This window comes from Drosophila santomea, chromosome 3L, assembly GCF_016746245.2.
Source record: "Drosophila santomea strain STO CAGO 1482 chromosome 3L, Prin_Dsan_1.1, whole genome shotgun sequence".
In the NCBI taxonomy this organism is placed as follows: domain Eukaryota; kingdom Metazoa; phylum Arthropoda; class Insecta; order Diptera; family Drosophilidae; genus Drosophila; species Drosophila santomea.
In genome coordinates, this window is record NC_053018.2 from 8,780,191 (window position 1) to 8,803,544 (window position 23,354).

General features: G+C 39.1%; 3 protein-coding genes and 5 non-coding genes across 12 annotated transcripts in view; 1 reads left to right on the forward strand and 7 right to left on the reverse strand.

The window, feature by feature from the left end:
- Nucleotides 1–1,273: 1,273 nt before the first annotated feature.
- Nucleotides 1,274–1,356, reverse strand: Trnal-cag. Its single transcript has one exon. It is a non-coding gene; the product is annotated as a tRNA-Leu (tRNA).
- Nucleotides 1,357–1,495: 139 nt separating this feature from the next.
- On the reverse strand, nt 1,496–1,578 carry Trnal-cag. Its single transcript has one exon. It is a non-coding gene; the product is annotated as a tRNA-Leu (tRNA).
- Nucleotides 1,579–6,404: 4,826 nt separating this feature from the next.
- Nucleotides 6,405–6,487, reverse strand: Trnal-cag. The gene has a single exon. It is a non-coding gene; the product is annotated as a tRNA-Leu (tRNA).
- A 245-nt stretch (nt 6,488–6,732) lies between these two features.
- Trnal-cag lies at nt 6,733–6,815 on the reverse strand. The gene has a single exon. It is a non-coding gene; the product is annotated as a tRNA-Leu (tRNA).
- A 2,211-nt stretch (nt 6,816–9,026) lies between these two features.
- Nucleotides 9,027–9,109, reverse strand: Trnal-cag. Its single transcript has one exon. It is a non-coding gene; the product is annotated as a tRNA-Leu (tRNA).
- A 73-nt stretch (nt 9,110–9,182) lies between these two features.
- On the reverse strand, nt 9,183–10,167 carry LOC120450248. The gene has a single exon (XM_039633136.1). The coding sequence runs from the start codon at nt 10,120–10,122 to the stop codon at nt 9,262–9,264; it is 861 nt and encodes a 286-aa protein (XP_039489070.1). The 5' UTR covers nt 10,123–10,167; the 3' UTR covers nt 9,183–9,261.
- Nucleotides 10,168–10,193: 26 nt separating this feature from the next.
- Nucleotides 10,194–10,712, reverse strand: LOC120450250. The gene is given in 2 exon segments (XM_039633138.2): nt 10,194–10,356; nt 10,358–10,712. Coding segments are annotated over 2 exon segments (333 nt in total). The 5' UTR covers nt 10,664–10,712; the 3' UTR covers nt 10,194–10,329.
- Nucleotides 10,713–12,514: 1,802 nt separating this feature from the next.
- The window catches only part of LOC120450242 (NAD(+) hydrolase sarm1), a 38,041-nt gene continuing 27,201 nt past the window's right edge, over nt 12,515–23,354 (forward strand). Inside the window, exons 1-2 of one of the 5 annotated variants that reach the window (XM_039633127.2) lie at nt 12,515–13,137; nt 13,203–13,327. In XM_039633127.2, the coding sequence (XP_039489061.1) occupies nt 12,624–13,137; nt 13,203–13,327 (639 nt within the window). In that variant the 5' untranslated portion in view covers nt 12,515–12,623. Of the gene's footprint in view, nt 13,138–13,202; nt 13,328–15,379; nt 15,749–20,683; nt 20,825–23,354 lie in introns of those variants that run through there. The other 4 variants (XM_039633123.2, XM_039633124.2, XM_039633125.1 and 1 more) reach the window with 4 other exon arrangements.

Below are 23,354 nucleotides of genomic sequence, written 5' to 3' on the forward strand. Positions count from 1 at the left end.
GCCGCCAACATTTCCATCCCATAATTAATTAAAAGTGTTAAGAGCTTTCCATAAATAAAGATACCAATTGCTGCAGGTGTTGCTTAGGGGCGTGCGTTCAAACGATTTTTGTACATTAATTACGGCCGCACAACTCGCGATTGGCAGCCTTCATTTGGATATTTAAAAGCCAATCAATTGGCGGTTCGACGAAGTCATAAATTTCAATGGGTGCTCATCAGCCGAAGGAGGCAAGCCCCTCGAAAAAAACAGGGGCGTCGAGCCGCAGATAAGCATCCACTTGTCACATCACTCATATTTCCAAGCCGTCAATTTGCATTGTCTGTGAAAATTGCAGCCTGCAGCAACTTGCAACTTGCATCTTGCAGCTTCTTGCTGTCACATGGCAATTGACCCATTCGCCTGTTATGGCCAGGCCAGCCTCAATTTCTAGTGTTTCTCAAGTGCTAAAGCAAATAAAATTTTAACGGCTTGTTTTACACTAGCCAAATTGTCAATTGTCGTGGCCTGTTGATTGCGTTTTACGACCGAGAATACGACAATAGTCGCATAATTACAGATGGACCTGATCTGTTTTTTCCCAAGAACAATTGTGAAAACTACTACACGAACTGCTACTGAGTGGGCCGCATTCGAAAAACGCGCTCAGTCAGCATTTTAATTTCTGTCTGATTGAGCCGAATGAGTCGAGCTGGCGATGTAGAAGTCCAAGTGTTTGCCGGCGATGCCAGACGGCGATAATTCCCAAGGGGCCAGGCTTCATCGCCATCGCCTGTGTGTGGTCTCGCTATATCGCTATGTCTGTCTGCCCGACAGCCGGGGGCAATCGTTAACTGGCAGCCGATTATGTGATTGGAATATTGACAATTAGGCGTTTACAAATTGATTTACTTGTAATTTTTATGGCGCCCCTGAGGGGGACGCTGCCTCGTTAAAACTACATTGCTAATGGATGCTCCAGACAAATGGAGATCATTATAAGGCGTTCGAAAAAGTTTAAGCTAAAAAAAGGGATCGTTTTTCTAGATGAAATTAAATCAAAATATCTTCGTCAGAAGTGGGATTCGAACCCACGCCTACAGAGTAGACCGCGACTGCAGCGCCTTAGACCACTCGGCCAAGGTCAAATTTCGTTTTGGTTGGGACCACTTGCTGAAACAGTTTATCCTCGAGACTGACGTAATGAATGTTAGGCACAAGAAAAAAAAGGTTACTTAGCATTAGAAAAAAAATGTATTTTGTGATTTTGTAAAATAGAATTTAAAAAAAGTCTTGTCAGAAGTGGGATTCGAACCCACGCCTACAGAGTAGACTGCGACCTGAACGCAGCGCCTTAGACCACTCGGCCATCCTGACTGTTCAACCAGCGAGTGCTAATTTCCAGTTTCATCATGGGCCGGTTTGTTTTTGATTTTATAAAATTAATAATTTCAATATTAGAATTTTCAAAATTGTTTTTGTATTAAAAGAAATGAAAAAGGCGGCAAAAAATTCTTGTCAGAAGTGGGATTCGAACCCACGCCTACAGAGTAGACTGCGACCTGAACGCAGCGCCTTAGACCACTCGGCCATCCTGACAGTTGTTGTTTGAGTGTCAGAAGGCCAATCCAATTCGCTGGCATTGTGCTGCCGCAACATTAAGTATACGCCTCGTATTACGAATGTTTGAAAATCACACTTAACACTTGAACTTGCTGCCCACGCTTGAATGCGCTCCCGATGAATTATTATAATCGGCACCCCTGAGGCAAAGACAAATTGCCGCTCGTCGCGGCATGGAAAGGTGTGTACAGACAGTCAAGACACGAAATCAACATGCAAGCGATGGAAATGATAATAAAAAGCAAGCGAAATCGGGTCAACGTCATACATCACACTGTGCAGATTGGCAAGTGTCACTTTTTTTATATATTTCGATTTGTTGCACAACAAATGACCCTCAACAAAATGGCGATATTCATCGAGGGGGAGCTGACGATCGAAACAGGAGTAATTAAGTTGTAGTTTTTCGGTTAGCCAAACTGGCAAAATGTCAACTAGCCCAAAGTGCGGACCGCTTGACATTTCACACGCAGCTGCAGTTGCTGTTGCTGTTGTTGTTGCTGTTTTTGTTTTGTTTTTTTTTATGCAGCATTTACTGGTCGCACGCACTTTCAATGCATTTCAATTAGTTGGAGCGCAGCCGCTCCACTTTGACTTTGAGTGGCCGTACCGGACTGGATATTTTCCATTTTTACAGACTGATGGCAGACACTTGATAGGCCTGAGCGTATGTTAATCGGCCGACTCGACCTGACAGCCCAAGTTAATTAAAGTATTCGCTCCCAACCCAGCCACACAGCCACCGAGCCACCCAGCGTACATAATTCCCATTAATTTGCTAGTTAGCAACGCAGCCACTGCTAAGATCACCTCAATTGCACTCGACTCATTATGATTAATGATCGCAGCGTACAAGAATTGTTTGAGGAACGTGGTGACCCACAAAAGGCGACACATTTTCCTTTGGCCAACTCGAAATAGTATTAGCAAATTGCCCGAATGTCAATCAAGCGTCATCAATCAAAATTTGTGCTACTGTCAACTCGATCACAATACCAATACAAATACCAATTCAAGTATAAATAAGCGCAGCCCAGCGGGCTGCAACAGTAGGGTGCAGCTGAAATATTTAACTGGAGGTTATAAATTACCATAACAATTCTGAATTCTGAATTTGGAATTCTGGGGAGCTGCGTATGTGGGTCAACAGTGGAAAATCCCCTCCCGGCCAAAACCTCATGATATGTCAGCAGAGTTGTTAGCACAGCCGCACAAAGGTTAAACCGAGGCATTGAATGGTTTTCCAGCTTCGAGCTGATGCAAATGGAGTTTGGATTAAGCTAATACCTGATTACCTTCGGCCGTCTTTCTATAAGTTCTTTAGAGCAAATCATTTAATGAAGATATTGTGTAGTTTCCAAAGATTTAATCTGCCTTAACACCAGCCGTTTTGTGGGCGGGGAAAAGTGTTTAATTCACTGTGATACCAAGTGATAAATGGCTATTCCACAACAGTGGACAGCCAAACGACACGCGTTTATGGCTGCCTTGATTTATTGGGTTCTTTAATATAATTGCATTCATATTTAAATGGGGGCTTCGAGTTGAAAAGCATACTAATCTGATCAGTTCTGAATTTAAGTTTTATGGAAAAAAATTATTAAGGTTCTCGCTTTGAAAAACTACATACATGATTTATAAATCAATTTTAATAAAGATCTAAACTAAAATGATTAATAATTCAAAATGCTTTACTGTATGAAACATGCCCCATTTTATCGACTGATCTTTTCAGTATGCTTCAATTAATACCCGAATCCCCAACAAAAACTGCCCATAATATTTCAATTAGAGTTCTATAGATTCAAACTCCGTGCTGACAAAGTCAATGCTCCTTTTCAAGTTCAAAGTCAATTCGGGTAGAAAACACCAACAAATAAATAAATAATACACATATAAACTGAAGGAGGGGTCTAAACAAACTGAAGACTCTGTGGAGCATTAATCAATTGTGGCTCACTCCTCTTTTTGCCCTGGCTATTTTGTCGCGATACTTTTCTGCCAAATTTGAGCAAAGTTAATTAACAGGTTTCATTGTCTCGACTTTTGGCGGCTCAGGCGAATACCATATTTTTTGTATTTTGTATTTTTCCCATTCTGTTGCTCAGTTTTTTTACGATCGCAATAAAACAAATTATTGTGGGGGCGTGTTTGTTGTGGGAGGGTAAAAAACATACGAATTTGCATATAGTACATATGTCGAGTTGGGTGGGGGAGTTGCAGGGGGTGAAGTCCAAAGAAAGCACCTGCAAACAAGTTGTAGAAAAAGCCGGTTCCAGCTGCTTGTCCTAAACACACTTAATTAAAGATGCAATTTGTGGTTCTTAAACACTTAAGTTCCAACAATTACCCACGCAGCTATGGCTCATTAAATGGGAGTTTGTTTAGGGGCATTATTATAATCTATGAAAATTGCCGATCTTTTAAGACATGGTATTTATTTATGTAAAATTGATTACTTAATTAAACATCTCTGGATAATTGAACACATTAAAAAATCAAGAAAATATTACAACTTTTTAAGTTTATCCCTTTCCATTAAATGTTTAAATATTTGTCATTTTTGTTTTTTATTAATTTTGACGTTTTGTATTGCACGTGCAGCGGCTTAAAATTAGAGAGAAAGAGACGGAGAACCAGAGAGCTCTCGCCCACGCATAAAAATTAAGAAATTACAGCAAACACACGCGAACAAATGATTTCTCTCTCTTTTGGTTTCTCTGAGAGCTTTTCTGCGATCAGTGCTGCCAATGTTGTCGGATATAATATCTGTTTTTATGGCCTATGATATATTTATACTCTTTGTTTTATATAAGAATAGTTGCTTATTACATTTTTAATTATTTATTTATTATATTTTTACATTTTTAAACCAAACATTTGCGCTGCAAGTGGCTGCTGTTTTCAAGAGATCCCATTTGCGAACATAGTCATTTCTGACGGGAAAAAAGCTAGGTCGCCAGCACTGCCCACGATCTTCGCTCGCCTCTTTAAGCTCATTTCTGCTTCATTCCGCCTGCATTCGGCTGGCGGCAGCGTCGCAGTAAACATCGCGCGTCTTAAGAGCGGTAAAAACGGAGGTCGCGGTGTGTGCCTTTGTGTTTTCCATACTTTCTGCTGCGGATTATAATAATAAAACGAAATGCGGGCTATAAAATGTGTTTAGTTATGCAGGAAGATTTTTAGTTTCGAAGGAAACAGCCAGGCAACCGGCGACGTGCAATTACGAAATTCAGTCTGTGACAAGTGTGTGTGTGTGTGCGTGTGTGTTTGTGTTCGGTGCGTGCGCTTTTATTTTGGCTGCGCTTCCATGTGTGCGTCTATAAATAACAGAAATAACAGATATAACAACAACAGCAAGAACCACAAGAGAAGCAGCAACAAAAGGCAAAAAACCAAAGAAGCGAAAACGCTAAAAATGAAATATCAACAGCATAAAATGACGGGTTGATTGACTTGCAGGAATTTTAAAAACAAAAAAAACAAGAAAATCTCACATTTTCGGGTAAGCGTACATAGTGCTCATCCTCCGCTTATCGCGAATCCAGAAGCTACAGCTTCCGTTGTTTAGCAAGAAACGCCAACAAATCGCTGGAGAAACGCACTAGAATCGTCCACAAGTTGCATTCTCTGTAAGTTGAACATCCGATTGTAAAGTGATTTATTCTGATCTATGTTAGTTTCTATAAGAAGTTTTTAGTAAACCTAAGTTACTATTTTCCTAAGCAAAATGTTTCTCCTACATATATGTATATTCCCCATATGTTTCAGTTTATTTTGATTAATAATTTCTTAGTACGCCCTCGCGATTTTGTATACATTTCTGTAGGCTGTCAAATTTTTTCCTAAATTGGACTTTTCTATGACCGCAAACAAAATCATAAAGATGTTAGTCATTCGCTGATTTTAAAACTATTACAAATCTTTATAGAATTAAAACAAAATGGTCAACACTTCTAAATTAAATCTTTTTAATAAATTTTAAAATACAAAAACTAAGGGAACTTTATTTTTGTTTAATATAAACTAATGAGACCATTTCCAACAACACAAAATTGTTTCTGTGCATTTATGATTCTGTGTTTGTATGTATGTAATTGAGTGAACATAAAGGCGTTTTTCTGCAGAGTCATAAACTCCGAAACCGTATACATTTTTGGGAATTTTCGGCTTTTCTGCTCATACACACGTCAGTGCAACGCCTATAAAAACCTCACATAAAAGTCAAGTCAATCAATGAAAGGGCAGCCAAATAAATTACCCACAAAAGAGTAAAACAACAAGTAATTTAAGCATTAAACACAGACGAGGCGAAGGCGCCATGAATTATCGCCCTCCATTTTGGAGAAAAGGCTGCAATTAATTCAAGCAAAAAGTTTATTAAAATCGAATTAGTTTTCCCCCAAAACTAAACAGATGACACCCACATAGTCTGAATACAACGAGCCCCAATGGAGCCGCATATGCGGAATTTTGGCAATTCCGGGAAGCATACATATGGTCTATCCGCCTGACCCGCCGCCTGCGATCTTTCTCTCTTGGCCAAACAATTTGATTTGCGTATTCCCGCATGTTTTTCCGTTATACATTTTCAATTTCCATTTCACTTGATTGAAGTTTTGGCCTTTTGCACATGTTTTTGTTTACGCCTTAAGCAGTACACCAACACGCGCACATTTATTTAGATTCAAGCAATCGAATTGTTATTCTTGGCGGGGGCAACTAAAAACCGACCAAAATAACTTGAATAAATAAGCAATTTGATTAGACAGATAAATATAAAAAGTAGAAAAAAAAGGATTTGTCAGAAGTGGGATTCGAACCCACGCCTACAGAGTAGACTGCGACCTGAACGCAGCGCCTTAGACCACTCGGCCATCCTGACTATGAAAGTAACGAGAACCCGAAAATGTCGTGTAGAAATTTCGAAATTTCGAGCGCATACCCTTAATTATGTAAATTAAAAACATATTTCTTAACGGAACTAAATTTAAGGAAGCAATAATAAAAAAGGATGTTTATACTGCATTGTCTTAGTCGAAACGTTAGTTAATTTGTCGTTAACAATAATTAGTTTATTAAATATATAATTAGTACTTTTGAACAAGAACAGTTTTTCAAAAAAGTTCTTGTCAGAAGTGGGATTCGAACCCACGCCTACAGAGTAGACTGCGACCTGAACGCAGCGCCTTAGACCACTCGGCCATCCTGACACATGAGATGAGCATACCAAATGCGCGTTTTCCATAGCGTCCGCTCATTCGTTTGCCCTTCATATGGTTCTGCTATAAAAAGTTGTTTACATAAAACTGCTATAACTCTGGCTGATTTAACTGTGCGAGTTTTTATGCAAATTAACCAACTTTCTCACGAGAAATAACACCGAGGAACATGGAAATATATCAACATCTTGCTTGTATTCGCCGCTAATAATTGTGGACGTTAATTTGCTGGAATTACACAACCAATCGCGAGTTAAATAACAAGAACTGTGCAATTTTGTGACGGAGTAATTGCAAATTAAATCGATTCGATCAGCTGCTTTGCGGTTGCACTTTGTACAAATGCCGACAACTGTTTACAAAGTTGCTTGCGTACAGATATATCTTATCTCTGGCTTTCGGGGTTGGGCTGGCGTACAAATCGCAGACAATCGCCGCCAACGAACAAAAGAAAACAAGGCCTTTCAGAATACCTATATCTCTGCGGATTTCCCAAAAAGCGTAACTGGAAAAGAGGTCAAGACCCGTAGCATTCCTCGATTCAAGCCAAAAGCGAACTGGCTAATAATAATCCGGTTCAAGGGGGCGTGGCGGGTCTTGGGAACGGAACTGGGGGTAAAAAAAAGAGAGCCCGAACCCTTCTCATTAAGCGGCGTTCGTCTTTTGTTGTCTTTTGTTTTCTTTTAATATTTTATATTATTTATTGCGACTGCTGAAAGCTGAACGCCGCGGTAGTTCGCGTTTTCTTTGGGGAAATGGATATTTTTAATGAGTTTGGTACCAGCACTCGACGACAGTTTTTCCGCCGCTCGATGTTCATAGTGAAAAATTTCCAATTAGATTTTGACACTGCTCGGAAAAATAGATTTGCATTCGAAGAATGGGCGGGCATTGTTTATGGCTTTCCTTTGACTCGATGCCGACATCTTCATACGCATATAGTATATAGTATATACGCATATAGTACAGATAGATATGGCCATAGACAGATGTCTGAGTTTGCGAATAGACGTAATTTGCATTTGCTCATTTTTCCGCTAATTATTTGTTTATCGCAGGAAAACAACCAAATCGAAACGAAAAATGCAAAATCAAATCGAAAAATGTTTTGACAAGCGTCGATAAAAGATTTTTGCCATTGAACTTGTTGCCTTTTCCTTGCTGATATAGTTAAAATAAACAAACTATAGTGCACTCAAAGTGCTAGTGCCCGACAAAAAAAGTGAAAAAGAAGCAAACAGACAGCTAAAACCCAGTTTAGTTCCAAGGCAAGTCTCGCTTGATAAGTTATACTCATTTATAATCATCGAAATGGGTCAGCAGCACTGCTCAAGTCGAGCAACAATTGCGCACGCAATTTTTATTAATTTAGAATGCATCAAAAAACCATTAAGCTGCGCAAAAATATATACCCACAGGCATGACAGCATTGTAGAAAGGTGGGGGCATACGAATTGGCTGGGGGTAATATAAAACTGACACCATTTAGTAAGCGAAGTGCTGTTAAGTTTGCATTTCTCTTTGCCTTATTTGTTTGTAAACAAAGCAAGTCGAAGCTGACACAGTTGGATTGGATTGGATTCTGATATCGATTCTGAGTCTGATTTCCAGGGCAGGAGCTCAATGCCATTTGGCTGGGTCAGTTCTGTGGTTACTATGTATGTACATATATGCAAGACAATATCGCGAAACCCACTGCGTCAACAAAAATTCAAAACGGGAATCAGCACCATTTGTCGTACAAGGTCTGGACGGGTTGGCTTACATCGCAGTGCTTTTGAGTGCTTATCTGAAATGGGTGGGGATTCCTGTGGTCGTTAACATGAAGCTGGCGCTCTTTCATTAATAGCCAAACAAACCATTTGCTCACGGTCAAATGTTTGATGAATGACTTTGCAGCGCAGTCATGTTCAGGCCGTGATAAGCTGGCTTGCGGCACGCCTAATGCACTTTAATGCCCCGCTTTTGATTAGCCAATATCATGTGAATGGAGCACCACTATACAACAACAAGATAGTGGCTTCAACTTTTTATTGAAGACCAATTGTCAGCAGGGCGTGAGAAATTACTTGTGAGTGCATTAAGCGGCTTTTTACCCCATCCAAATATAAAGTAAAAGTGAAACATGTGTTCGCACATGCTTCATACAACGAAAAAATAAATTCCAAGTGAATTGAATTCTTTGAAATTCTAAAAAATATTTGTCAGAAGTGGGATTCGAACCCACGCCTACAGAGTAGACTGCGACCTGAACGCAGCGCCTTAGACCACTCGGCCATCCTGACTTATAAAAATCGCTTGTCAAAACATCTTCGCACGAAACGGAAATCTTTTACCACAAATAAATAAAATAAAAAATAAACGCAATTTGTATTCCCATGTTTGTATAATCTGGCTGTCAAATAAATATCATTTTTAGTTCGATGCCCTGGCTGCTTCAGCGGTCATAGATTATGATCAATGCCCTCAAGAGTTGAAAGATCAATTTTCGGGTTATTATTTTCTTTTTAAAGGCCTTCATGTGGCTGCGGATTATAATTTCAAAATTATCCACTCGTTCCAAGGTGCAAAGGTGCAGTGTTATGGACACATTGTCGATCAGTAGTACTCGGGAAAGGTTATAGAAGTCGGTTACAAACTGTTCCAGATATTGAAGCTTCTTTGTGCTAGCTATCTTCCTATGTTTGTTGAATATTTCTTCTATATTTTCTGCGGATATTGAAGTGTTTAATATTTCAAAACAAGTATTTTGAGCATAGGGATTATGCATATTTAAATATCTCCAATATCCCGGATCAGCAATGAATAGAAACTGACTGCAGATGCTGGGCTCCATGTCTGACAAAATCTTGACCACATTTCTATTGATCAAATTATTGTGAAGTAGAACAAATTTCATAGTGAACATTTTTAATTTGGGCAGCTCGTTTCTTATTAAGTTGTTCAGAATCTCACTGATAAATACCTCCTTTTCTTGAACTTTTTCATCTTCCAAAACTCCAACGTAAATGACTAAATGGAAACTTTCGAAAATGCCACACATACTAAATATTAAAGCACTGTAGCTGATATGCAAATTTATTGTCTGAAATGTCATGAAAAACGGCTTTTCGTGACTTTCATTTTGGAAGTTTTTGAGAATTTCCTGCGTAAACTTTATGTATTTGTTTTCTTGCATTTTGGGATGGAGAGGTCTTTCGTACAGCTCCTTGCTCTTTTCCTGATCATCTTCTGTCAACTCGTTGAAGGATTGTAGAGTATTGATGAATAGCTCTTTCATTATTATAAGTTTTAACATTTGATGTTTAATGAAAGGTCAAAGCCTACTTGATTTATTTCTGATTTGAAGGAAGAAATTATACATTTAAATCGTTGCTTTTTAGCTTTGTTGCCTTTTCGTCCTTGACTTTCTTTGTCTTGGACGGAAGTAATCCTCTCAGCTTTTTCCTCGATGATTCCGGTTTGGAACTCGCCTTTTTCATGGGTGAAAATTTCACGATGGATGTCATTGGGAAATGGGCTTGATAGTACATGAAGCTATGAGGCGTTGTGGCCAGGAAGATGGCACTCCAGTTTGGATACTTTAGGAGGTGCATAGTGCTTGAGATGACACTGGGCAGTTGAGTGGAGAAGCGCGACAGGTTGATGAAGTACCTCCTCTTCCGCCGAGGTTTGAAGTTGTCCACGTTGATCAGATACCACTTCAATCCGAATATGTTGGAAATACTCATGGACACTGGCTTTAGTAATGGTGCGATTTTTAAGGACTCGCGCTTGGCATCATGGGAATTAGACGAATCCTTGGATGATGACTCCATTAGCTCACTCTGAATGTACATGCTTGTAGTTAATATTAAATACAATTTAATTTCCTTTTGGCACTTAAAAGCAAGGCCAACTTAGAACTGAACTTGACCCCACGATTAATGGCTTAGAATTTAATCGAAAGCAAGTAAGTACGAGAACTTTTTCCAGAGTTGATGTGTGTAGTAACAAAACATTTGAAAATCATTTATCATTGCCCAGATATTGACACGCCCCGTCAATATAAATAATTGCTAATTGCTGGCCATGATTAATGTCTGGCATCTTTTCGAGTTCGTTTGAAGAGCTACGGCTCCGAAAACATTCGACTCGCTCAATTTGCATAATTGCAATTTATTGTAAATCCGTGTGCAAATATGCAAGAAATTTGCAGCAGCTCTTTATGGCAAACCAGAGGCCAACGGCTTTTCACAATTTGAATTTTGTATTTGTTCAATCTGTCTTTGGTTGGTTTTCAAATATCCCGCTGTCATATGCAAATCGCTCGGCGACTCTGAATTTGGTTTTTAAATGCCACTAATGGTTGGCAACCCCCGAGACCGAAACTGAAACCCAACGAAACTCTTTATTACTTCGTGCCAATCGTTTGGCAATCAATCAGTGTGTGCACTCCATCTGACATTGTTGCTAATTAGTTGTCAGATGGGCCTTAACACTGCACTTGCCGACTGCAATTGCCTGTTACATGTTGTTAACGATACAGTAATTGATAAATTGCCAATAAATCTCAGGGATGAATGTGTTCTATAGATTGCAATTTATGGGTTGCCAACATAGGTTGCACCTATTAAAACAATAATTTAAATGTTATTTAATAAGGTGACAGAGAAGTACCAGATATTTTATACCAGCTGTTCTTTGGCTTTAATTACCTTTGATAGCTTCCAAATCTGTTATGTGATTATAATGGCAGTGTAACCATAATCAAATCTACAACATGAATTTTTCTACATCATATTCGACTGTGTTCTCATGTTCTCTTTACCGAGTTCAAGGGCAATTTCAATTCAGACGATCTTTCAACCCACAATATGCTAGACAAATAAAGTCTAGAATTCATTCACGTTTCCAAGTAATTTAACTAAAACGAATTTCGCTTTGTCTATATACTTACTGATGACCATATGTGTGTATATATTTATTACAGATTAACCCGAGAATTAAATGGCGTGTGGCTTTTATGGTCGCCGGTCCCACGCAAAGTCACGAAAATTGGACGGAGATTTCTCATTGTCGGAGATTTCACATTTGCCCCACTACCACGTAGCAATTCTCAAGTTCAGCTGTAGAAAATTAAAATGCTTTGTTAAAGTGCAGTGGAAAAGTGTGTGACACAACTGAAAACTGGGCAGATAACCATTTCCGCGTAAAACCATCCTTTGGACTTGTAGCATCTCTAAGAAATTATATATATATAAATAGTATATATTGCCTGCAAGTGGGTCAAGTGGAAAATAGTGTAAATTAAACCAACATTGGCACGTTCCAAGAAAATGCAATATCAACAACTACGACCATTGTAACTTAATTTATAGTACTGCTTAGCCTTTTTACTTTATTTACCTACGCTTGTGCATATATAATTATGCAATCGCTGCAGTTCCCGTGAACGCACATAGCAATATCAGCGGGCAAATTCATTGATAAAAAACGTTGACAACAAGGGCAATAAATTAACAAGTGCCTAAAGAGGAGTAAAAAAAAAAAAAAATTAAACACACAGAAGTTCAACAACAAATAAACCAAAATAATTGTAATAAACTGTACAAACAAACGTGTACAACTCTAAAAATACTAATTTGTACTAAATACTAATTTGCACAAAATTAAATTTTATGAAAACGTAATCTCAGCAATAATCTATGCCACTCGCAACAAAAAAAATATATTGCAACGAAATATTCAAGAGCTATAAACAAAAACAAGTGTCTATAGAAATAAAAGCAGCGATAAAAACAGAAAGCAAATCAAATAATGAACTCACCACAGCTGGCGCCCACCACGGCGCAATCTCACCACGCTGAGAGCGGCGACCAAACAGCGACGCCTGGAAATAAATATGCGCCTGGAAGAAGGCTAGCTGCGCGGCAAACACTTCGCTTGGCCATCCCGAAGGCGCAACCCGGTGACCCACTGAACCATCCAACGGGTGTGGGCCTCTTTCGCCCCTCCCCCTCGCAACTGCCACCTGCGCCGATTTTGAAGCGCATTCCAGCGGTCAGCGCCGCCTGCAGTGGCATACCGAAGTCCGCCTCGCCACTGGAATCGCATCACCTGCCCAATGTCACGCCCACCACCGCCACCGCCCACTCGCGACTGGCGTACGGCATGCAGGGCGCGGGGGGAGGCGGCAGTGGCTGCTCCAGTGCCTCGTCAGCATCCAATTTTCTGGGCGTGCGCAAGCCCAGCCTGACCTTGAACTCATCGGACATCCGGAACAACAACGATCTGTTCGCCTTTCCCAAGGACATGTCGCCTGTGATGAGTGGTGAGTAATGCGTTTCCTCGTAAGCTAGTTGTAAAATAATTTAAATTAAATTCGTTTTTTAATAGAACACAGCCACTCGCCCATGTTCACCGACATATCATCGGCGAACAGCAATGGTTCACCAACACATCACCACCAGCTGGGCAGGCTATTTAGCCTCAGTCCTTCGAGCATCAGAAGTTACGGCAATGTAAGTAGATATGAAAGTTTTCTAGATTAATAAGATACATATAGGGTAACAAAAGTGCCTGACTTTAGTCGGCCCTTTGACTTTACAAATTCCCACTCGTAATAATTGCCGATGGCTATTTATAAACACACAGTGGGAGCAAAGGTCATGACTCACTTGGAGCTGTTCTCTGGTTTTATGGTGTCCATAAACTCTCACTCAAGCTTTTGTTATCCCTCATTCGTTACCTTTTACAACCCCTGAGCCGCTTTTTAGGCTCATTTTGATTATTGTTTTGCATACACTTAAAAAAAACAAAAGTGCTGCTCTGTAGCTGAGAAATAGAATACTGCAAAGTAATAAGCAATCTTCAATATATATTATTATCTTGTCAAAATTAGTTGCCAGAACTAGTTGGGAATTATTGACACGGTGTTCCTGGGACTCTTCGCTTGTAGAGCTACAATCCAGGATATTATTATTTATACAAACTAATATTATTCAATTAGTATTACTTGTTTGAGTGCACTCCATAAGTAACTATAAACCACGATGAGCTTTACAGTGCCATATTTAAGCAAATACATAACTCACACCTCACACGCGACTTCGTCTGGATTGGGGAGCTCTTGGGGATTGGGATATGAACCACTCCCTGAGTTGGCGACTTTCCTAAAACCGGCTTTGAGCAGAAATAACTCTCTCCCGCTTGGCGTTGCTTTACGTAAATGGGTAGAAAATAGCGTCAACTTAATTAATAAATAACATTTAGCACGTTTTCAAACACACAACTAGAAAGGGGGGGGGGCTCCACGGAAATGGGGGGAAAGAATCGTGGCCAACGAGCCCACTCAGTATATAGCGCTATAACCACAATATTGGATGGCTATACCGGGTATGAATAATCGGCATTTGGCGTTGATTTTTAGCATGGCCCGTGCGTCGTTAAGCAAATTTCTCGTTTGCGAATGCCCTTTCCGAAGGTATACTGAATTACTTGGTCGTTTTGTTGCTTGCTTACTTTGTGGCACTATCACCCTTTAGGGTGAGCAACTGATTAAGTCGAGTAATCGTAGTTGTAATCAAGGGGGAACAAAGAACTATTCGTGTTCAATGATCGTGTGATTAGATGGGCCGACAACCTTTTAATTAAGAAAAGATGACCCATATAGCTTAGGGCAATACACCTTAGCAGATAAGATGACCAGCTGAGTTTAATGTTATGATAGTAACTCACATGAGTTAAAACAAAGTATTCATTAACCTAATCAGTACTTATCAATATAAACAAAAAGATATTTTGACACCAACAATAATTTCATAATTTCTATATCATACTTTCTATTGATAAGATACCTTCCACGAACTGTTAGGGTATTCCCATCGCCAGATCAATTAATTTCTTTCTCCCCTTCGTTCTCAACTATTTGACAAGCTCTTCAAGCTCTTCAAACACACTGGCAACGTGAGTCGCAGAAGATTGTTGTTAGTATTATATGAAGTTGGGTGTATGACAGCGCCCGAGCATATTAATTAGTTGCTTGGGTTTGAGTTTGGGTTTGTCGGGGAATCTTCTTCCCAAGCAGAGAGCCCCAGTGAGAGTGTAGTATTCTGTTGTTGAGAGAAAAAATCGATTAGTACTGGGAGACGCCAAGTTTTTGGGGGAACCGAGGAGCACATATAGTGCCAGTCGAAATACAAACAAAGTCAACTTGCGTTCTGTTCGTTCTGTGTTCGCATTATAAAGCTCCCCAAAAAGCGGCAAACACTGGCGGGAAAAAATAAAGGCAAAAAGAGAGAGGGGCACAAAAGCTACATATAAACTGACGGACGGACAACTGTGTTTTGGGTCTGGCATTTTGTGGTTTTCGGCAAGAATTCCATTTTCAGTGTTTGTCGAATTGAGATGCGCACCGGTTCGTCTCCGATTCCCGATTCCTATTCCCCGTTCGTATCCGAGTTCTACGCGAGAATCTTTGTAAATTCACGAGATTAATTGCTCAAACGTTAGAGCATTAGAACGTTGGAACATTAGAACGTTAGATCGTGCTGAACATCCGCGGAAAGTTGATGTGAAAACCGTGTAGCATGGGCAATCGTTTGAGCGGCTTGTGGTGCAAGAAAACAACATTGAGTATTACCCACCAAGACGAGCAGCAACATAACCGGGAAACACGGAACGATAAGAGCCCACCGCGTAGTGGCCGTAAATCAAATCGAATTCGAACCAAATCGAGTGGTTCCGGTGATGGTAGAGGCACTTTTCGCCTCGCAAACGTACCACGCCGTTTATCACTGAGAGATAACCCCAAAAAGACCAATAAAACAACTTTGGATAACCCCAGCATTGCCACCGTAGAGCAAACTTTTCGGGAGCTAACGAAGCGAGCTGATCTCGATTCCAGCATGAAAGTTAATGCACAACTAATGCCCACTGTCAAGGTTAGTTCCACTCAAACAACTCAAATACCTCAATTATGTCATTTGTTTTTGGGCTTGTATCACTCGCATTTGAATAGCAATGGAAATAGATATGGGCGCTAGAGTAAAAACAAAAGACAAACTTGAATTATTCCGATATGCTACTCAGTTCACGGCCAAAATCAAAACAAATTGTCCAAATGGTTTCGTTGTAGTTTTTGGTTTCGGTTTTGGTTTCAGTTTTCGGCTTTTGGCTTCAGATGGTGTGTCATTAGCATTTCAGGTGTGTGAAAATGCGGATGCTTGTTAGGTGTCGCGATCGGGATTAGCTGCCATAATTTATGACCAACATCTAATTGAAATTGTAAACAATAATGTGAGTCTGTGAGTCTGAGGCTCTGATGAGGGCATTAGGAAAGGCAATTGGCCAAGGGTCTTTGGAGCTTGTTTGATAACAAGTGGATAATGTAAATGACGCAAGCGCATCGGCAAATAGATACTGTTTATTGACTCTAGTCAGTATTCAGGCAAATAATGTTCAATAATACCCGTAAATAGCTTATTACCACAGAGTTTGGAATATCAAATATTTTGAAAATCTCACAAAATTTAAAATATGTGGAAGATATGTGACAGGTTGGGTGATTTTATGTTTGGTAGGAGGATTACTGGATGTGCGCACATTCAATATTTCCGAGAGTTGTGGGAAACTATTAAAACGCATTCAACTACTTAACATACATTTAATCTGTCCCAAAAGCATCCTTTTAATCAGTGAAAACCCCAGTCTGACGCATAAATTACCTCACTCCCAAAGGCTCGCGTTCGATTAAGTGTGTTATTCCAGGGAATTGAAGCCCTCATTCGATTCCAAGTGACCCAATTCCCAGTCACAAATAAATCACACAAGTCGAGTGCAACCAAGGGTAAGGAGAAAAACGTGTTAAGCACGCTTTGCATACAAATAAATAAACAATCTCTCGGATGCATAAAAATCAATTACGCATGAAAATTCCAATTGAGAAAAATTCAACGATAATCAAAACAAATCAAGGCGCATGCGTGGCCTGAAGCTGAAGTCTTGAAAACTTGGGCGTGGTATCTCATTTTTTGGGAAAAGTTATAGCTCTAGGCTTGGAAGTTACGTCTTTGGTGCGGATGCAGTAAAATGTATTAAGCTTCCACGGTGATGACTCACAGCTTAAAACTTCTTCATTGCAACTCGATCGACGCAAGTTGCTATTGGATACCCAACCACGGCTTTCGGATGACTCAGAGATGTTTTAGGCGAAAGCCCATTCATTCATACGTAGATACACGAGTAGATACAAATAAGTACGTGGCGAAGGAAATAAGAGTACAGTGGGGATTCCTTATGGTAGCTAAAAAGCCAATTTTTTTTTTCACTTTTTCTGGTAATCTGCGACCCTAAATATCAGTATTTTCATCAGAACATTCGAAATATTGGTCCGAATATGGAATGGCATACCTCGTTGAGCTGGTAATTCAATTTCCAATCAAACTGTGTTTTCAAAAAGAAAATTATATTTTTTTTCATTTTTCTTCGAATTTTTGATGATGATTTGGGATTTTTGCAGAAAATCGATTTTCTGTGTTTCTGCGACTATAAATATCAGTATTTTGATCAGAACATTCGAAATATTGGTCCGAATATGGAATGGCATACCTCGTTGAGCTGGTAATTAAATTTCCAATCGAACTTTGTTAAAAAAAAAAATTTTATTTATTTTCACTTTTCTTCCAATTTTTGAAGATGATTTGTCTTAAAATGGTAACTGCTGAATTGCTGTGTTTTCAATGATATTTTCTTTCATTTCCATTACCAGTTTCGGGTTTCAATTTATTTATTTTCCTACTGCTTGTTTATTGATTTATTATACCAATATTTTTTTCCTACTGGCTTTGTTCATGTCAACAAGTCTACACAACACAGTGTCCATTACCTCGAGCGCTCACTTTAGTTGTGAAAGATTGAAAAGCTCATGTGCTCATGTTTTGGTTTTGCTGAATGGACATGACTCACTTGAAGGACCTGACACCTGACAAATTTGTGATTAACTTAAACATTTCTTTCAATACGATCAAAAGAAACTGGCACACTTTAGTGAGTAATTTTGTGACCTGAATAGCGAAAGTATCTGAAGGATGCGACAGATTTATGTGAATGAATGGATGATGAATTAGCTGAGATAAATTGCATAACCAGTTAAATAATGAACGACCTTCTTCTGGCCAACTTGCTCAGGGTATCCAATAAATACAGATACAAGTAAACTATGTAGGTGTGGCGAACTTTTTACATCAGTTCAAGGCATTTTTATACCAAAATTTCCTGAAGACTTTTGCTTATTTTCGCTCCACTTTGGCATTTCCTGCAAATGCGAAAGCGTACGAAAAACCATCTGATAAACAAATACGCAAGTCAATTAGATTGAAAGAAAGAAAAGAATATTAAAAAAACAGCAAAAGATGTTAATAGATTTTTCCCATTTAAACGCACGTGTCGATTTCGGATTTCGAATTTGAGATGATTTCTGTTTGCTCTGATATCGAGTAAATAAAGCAAAATAGACGTACAAATAAATACATGATAAATATAAACAATAAGGCGACTGATCGAGAGGTGAAAATCAACCGAGATTTCCTCGAAAAATTCCCAGCAAATCATTGCCAAAATGCGAAAAGAAAAAGATGTAAAAGTATAAATAACAAGAAATCAAAAAAGTTTATAGTTCGCACCCAAAAGCCAAGTAAAAACAACTTGTTCAACGATCACCCACTCTTAGCTCTTTTTCTGTTTCTGTCTCTTTCTGACTGCACCACTCCGTCTCTTTCGTTTGAATTTTTCTCTTTTTTCGAGGCAATCAGCCAGCCAGGCAGTCACAAAATAAAATTTCAGGCCTCAGTCTTGTGTCGAACACTCGAACGTCGAGTTCGTGGAGCGGAATCGAAGACAACGACAAATATAGAGAAAATCCAAGAATAAGGCTACTTAAAAATAATACAATAGATTTATTGTATAAACGTATTGTTGTGAAATAGCGAAAATGCCTACGGATCGCTATAAATCGTAGTGAAAAGTGCGTAAAGAAAAATATTTCCATCGATCTGTAATCATAAATAAAAATGAGAGCTAAAAATAAAAACACAAATGTGAATAAAAATAAAACAATCACACATGTGACGTTTGAGACACAGAGAAACATGTGCAAAAAGTCTGGATAATTTATTGCATACTTGAAACTGCAAACACTTTGTGTGCAATTACTACGGAAAAATATTATTCAGTTTTGACACATTCCCAAAAATCTGAGAAAAATATACACAAATTAGCAATGAAATAAAATGAAAGATTCGTGCAATATCAATGCTAAAAATTAATTTGCAATCTAAATATCAAACGTACAAACGTTTAAACATACTCTATACATAAAATGGCAATATATATTAAATAGAATCAACATTTGTAAATGAGTGCACAGTTCATAGAAAATTCAAGAATAAATTTACATAAATTGTTGAAACAAAAATTAAGTGGGCTAATAAAACGAGTTAACAGCAGAAAACCGGTCTTAAATGTGCTTGGAAAAACTCAAAAGGCGCAAACTCAAATTATTGCGTAGGCTTTTCGTCGCTTTGGCAGACTTAAAATCAATCAGACAAACGCCCACAGTAAATAAATAAATACAAAAAAAACACTCATCGGGCCAAAAGTGCAACAGGAAAAAGCGGTTAACGCCTTTTGTCGCCCATTGGCATTAGCTGTATTAACCAAGCGGAAACTCATTAGCCAGTTACATGAAGAGCCAGCGAAAAACACTGGCAAACGGAAGTGGGGAAAACCCCTGCACGTGGGCTTTTCAAATGTTTCATTCGAGTTTCCATGTGGGCTTTGAACTTGTTCCACGCCCAGAAGTGTGAAAAACCAGACCAAAGTCGAATCGAGTCAAGGTCTGATCCGAAAGAAGCTGTAAATGTCAAACGTATCTTATGTGCATCTCTTGCATGTAATGCTCAAGCCAGTGGAAAGGTTTGGAATTTATAAGTTGGGGCAACCAAAGGGTTTACTTTTATGGAGCATAAAAAGATCGTAAAGTAAAGGGTTAAGTTCTAGAAATTTATGCGCATTCTTCAGCTTCGAGAGATACTTTTATTTGTTGTTTTTTATTTTTTAAGACAATTCAAGCTGTTTTTAACCTCTCAATTAGCAGCTAGAAAAACGATGGGTTAGCTATTTTCAAACGAAGTACAAATCAGCTGGGGAAGCACAGAGCAACTCCACCATTGGGCATGGTATCTGGAGAATACTCAGAGAACTATCCATAGAAGGAATCCATAATCAGTTACGCGTATTGTGTATCTTGCAGATACATTTGTCACAGGCACGGCCAGGCACGAAAACCAGTTCTGTGGCATTTCTTGTGTAAGCCTTTCTGAGTGCGATCTTTTGTGGCTCTTTTGGATCTTTCGGTTAACGGTTGCCAAAAGCAGACAAAATACAAAATACGAAATAAAAATAAACAAAAAATATACAGATAATCACAATAAAGCACGAGCACAAAAACCAGATGCTTGATAATTGTTTATGCGCAACAATACTAAAAACGGTAAAATACTTTTGGCCAGAGAAACACTTTCTGAATGCGATAATGCGGATAATTTACTCGGTCTTCTTCTGCTGTTAACCCCAAGGAATGCTAATCGTCTGCCTTGTTAATAATTATATAAATGAAAAATGTTTTTGTTTTGCTTCTTTTGTTTCTGTTGCTAAGAATTCCTAGGAAAAATGCCAACGAACCCACCATAAATAAAAGGGTAAACAAACAGCGAGTGCACAGGGAAAACCCCTCATAATTCATAGTGTGTGCGAGTACAAGTGATTGAATTTGAATAAATTGTATACTCAATATCAAAGTGCGGTGAATCCAAGTGAAAGATTATTAATAAACAATGGTTGTCACATCGACAAGAAGTCCGCTTCTGGCGCAAACCCAACCGGCAAATGCCACCGCCAGTGGCACTCACACTTCGGCCGCCCTGCGATCGCGTCTCATATTTCCCCGGCAGCATTATCAGGTAATTGTCAATCAATTCCGCCCAAAACTGCCTCAATCGATTCCCAATTGTGGCGCAGAGTCAAGGGTTTCGTGTTAAGTGCTTGGGTCACAGGGTACATTAACCCCGAGGCGCCGTCGCCGGTAGAAAATGACCAACCACCAACCAGACGACGGCGAGAGCGATCTCCTAATGGGTCAGTGAAAGGCACCTTTACTACCTATATAAAAACAAGATTTTATGATTCCTCCTCTGACGCAATGGCATTGGGACCTGCTTCTCTTTTTTTGTTTGAAAGACAGGGCACGAAAACAGCACGTCTAAACGCGTTAATGACTTCGAATGCACTGGGATTCCTAGAAAGTGCAGTGGTATTATGTGTCTATAAAATATACAAAACTATAACGAAACCTACGGATATGAAGTCTGGAAATTTTATTATTTTTAAAAAATCACGTCTCACTGATACAAATTGCAACCCCATTGATAAAAACAGGAAGTCTCAATTTGTTGATTTCTACAGTATTTGACAAATGTACGTTTCCTATGGAATAATATGTTCTTAGCTTTAAAAAAAAAACTGAATGCATTTAAAACCATTTTTAAAAGCCAGCGCAGGCTGTAAATGTCATTTTAAACATTAAATGAGTGGTCATAAAACGAACTCAAACTGAAAATTAAAAAGCATTTTGGTGCGTAGTACCACACTTTGAATAGCGCCAGTAGTCTATTAAAAATAAACATTAATTTTCCACTTTTCAAACACGTTTTCTTCTATGTTTTGTGGCGCAGCGTTGGCAAATTCAGAGAACATAACAACACAAACCATTAAAATTGCCGGCACATAAATCGAACGAAAGCAAGCTCTTTGTTTATAATTAATTCCATGCGGCTTTTGTTTATTAAGAGCCAAATGCGTCGACTGGAAATGCGTCAACTGCAGTTGGACCGGGGATTTCCAGTTGGCCATTTAAAGTGGTTAGCCCAGATACATATGTACATATACATATATGTATCTATTGATATTGAACGATTCCAGAAGCAACGAAACATCTGCCAATTTGCACTCTCGACCTGGGCCAAGAAAGTCTTTGTGTATTATTCTCTTAAATTGATTAAAGATTTCTTGTATCTCCTCTAAAAATATAATTGTATACGCTTATATAGCCAAGATTTGGATCTTTGGGATTTTTTGTTGTGTTGGTCTTCGTCTCGTTCTAAAGTGGAACCGAATGTTTTATTTCTGTACCCTGCTTTCCATTGCCGACGTCGCCTTTGTCTATATAATGTAGAAACTACATCATTTGATTTCCAGTACGTGCCTCTTACGGCCTGCCTCACTGACTTTAGTCGGCGCCGTTGACGTCAATTGGGGGAACGGACTATCCGACGGACGGACAGACGGACGGACGGACAGATGAGCGGACAAACGGACGGACTGTGGTGTAGCAAGGCAATCATGCCGTGGTTCTGGGGATTTACTTTTGCTCAGTCTACTCCTCAACTTGGGGCAATGTTAAGATATCTTTCGGCGCCCCTTCGCTCTGTTTATAGGATCAGTGCCGTGGCGTTGCTGTAACTAAATTATAATTCTTTCACTTGATTTAGGATTTCCATTATTGAGAAATTTGTTATTACAGTTGGAAAATGACTCAAAATTGGGTTGGAGAATTTGGTATTTCATTTAGAGAAGATATGAGAATGGAAGGAGTAAACAAGGATTAAAATACATTCTACAAATTCCATTTCAATAGCTTATATAGATATATTTGCTGAGATTAATCCATTTAAAATCCATCCCTCAGTGATTACATTTGTATCTCAACTGAAATGACATCAATAAAAAGCCATTTTCCAAACAACCTTTCATTTAATTTGCTGAATTATGGACCACTTTCGTAGATCTTTGCCAGATAGAGACTTGCTGGTCCAGTTCAAAGCTGCAATTTATGAATGAATTCAATTAAGATGATTTTCCTCCCAGCAGCGGGGAAAACCCCAGAGCGCCTCGTAGATCTCACACGGTCCACTTGAATTGCAGCTCAGCTCAATTAAAAGATAAAAAGCAACAGGGTGAAACCTTAATTCAAATTTGCAACGGTTTGGTGTGCGTGAAAGAGGGGAGAGAAAAAGAGAGGGTTAAAGTCTAAAACTGTTAGCTTACTCTGATATCTAAGAGATATATAATGGGAGTTCAAGCAATTTAAAACGTCAATTATACTCGATATATGTTGTGTATGTTTCAAGTGTCCGGTATCTTACGTTTTAAAGAAAGAGAAAAAGCAAAGATACAAGAGCAACAAGTTTCAAAAGCTTTTTACTGCATGGCAATGCCTGCTTCTCACTGCCAGTGTTGTGAAAATGCTAAAAAGCGTCAATATTGTTGTTTCTCTCTCTCTCTTAATTGTGCTCGCTCTTTCCCTCCCTGTTGTTTGGGGTGGGCGGGCGGCAAACAAGTTTACTTTGCTCTGCTTTTGTGCTTTTCATTCAGTTTTCATAACTCAGTTGTGTTCGTCGCCGTCGCGCGTTCAAAAGCTGAAATCAAAATACC

Bases quoted from the DNA above. Each gene is read 5' to 3' on its own strand.
- LOC120450248 (XM_039633136.1), bottom strand. From the start codon at position 10,122: ATGTTAAAACTTATAATAATGAAAGAGCTATTCATCAATACTCTACAA.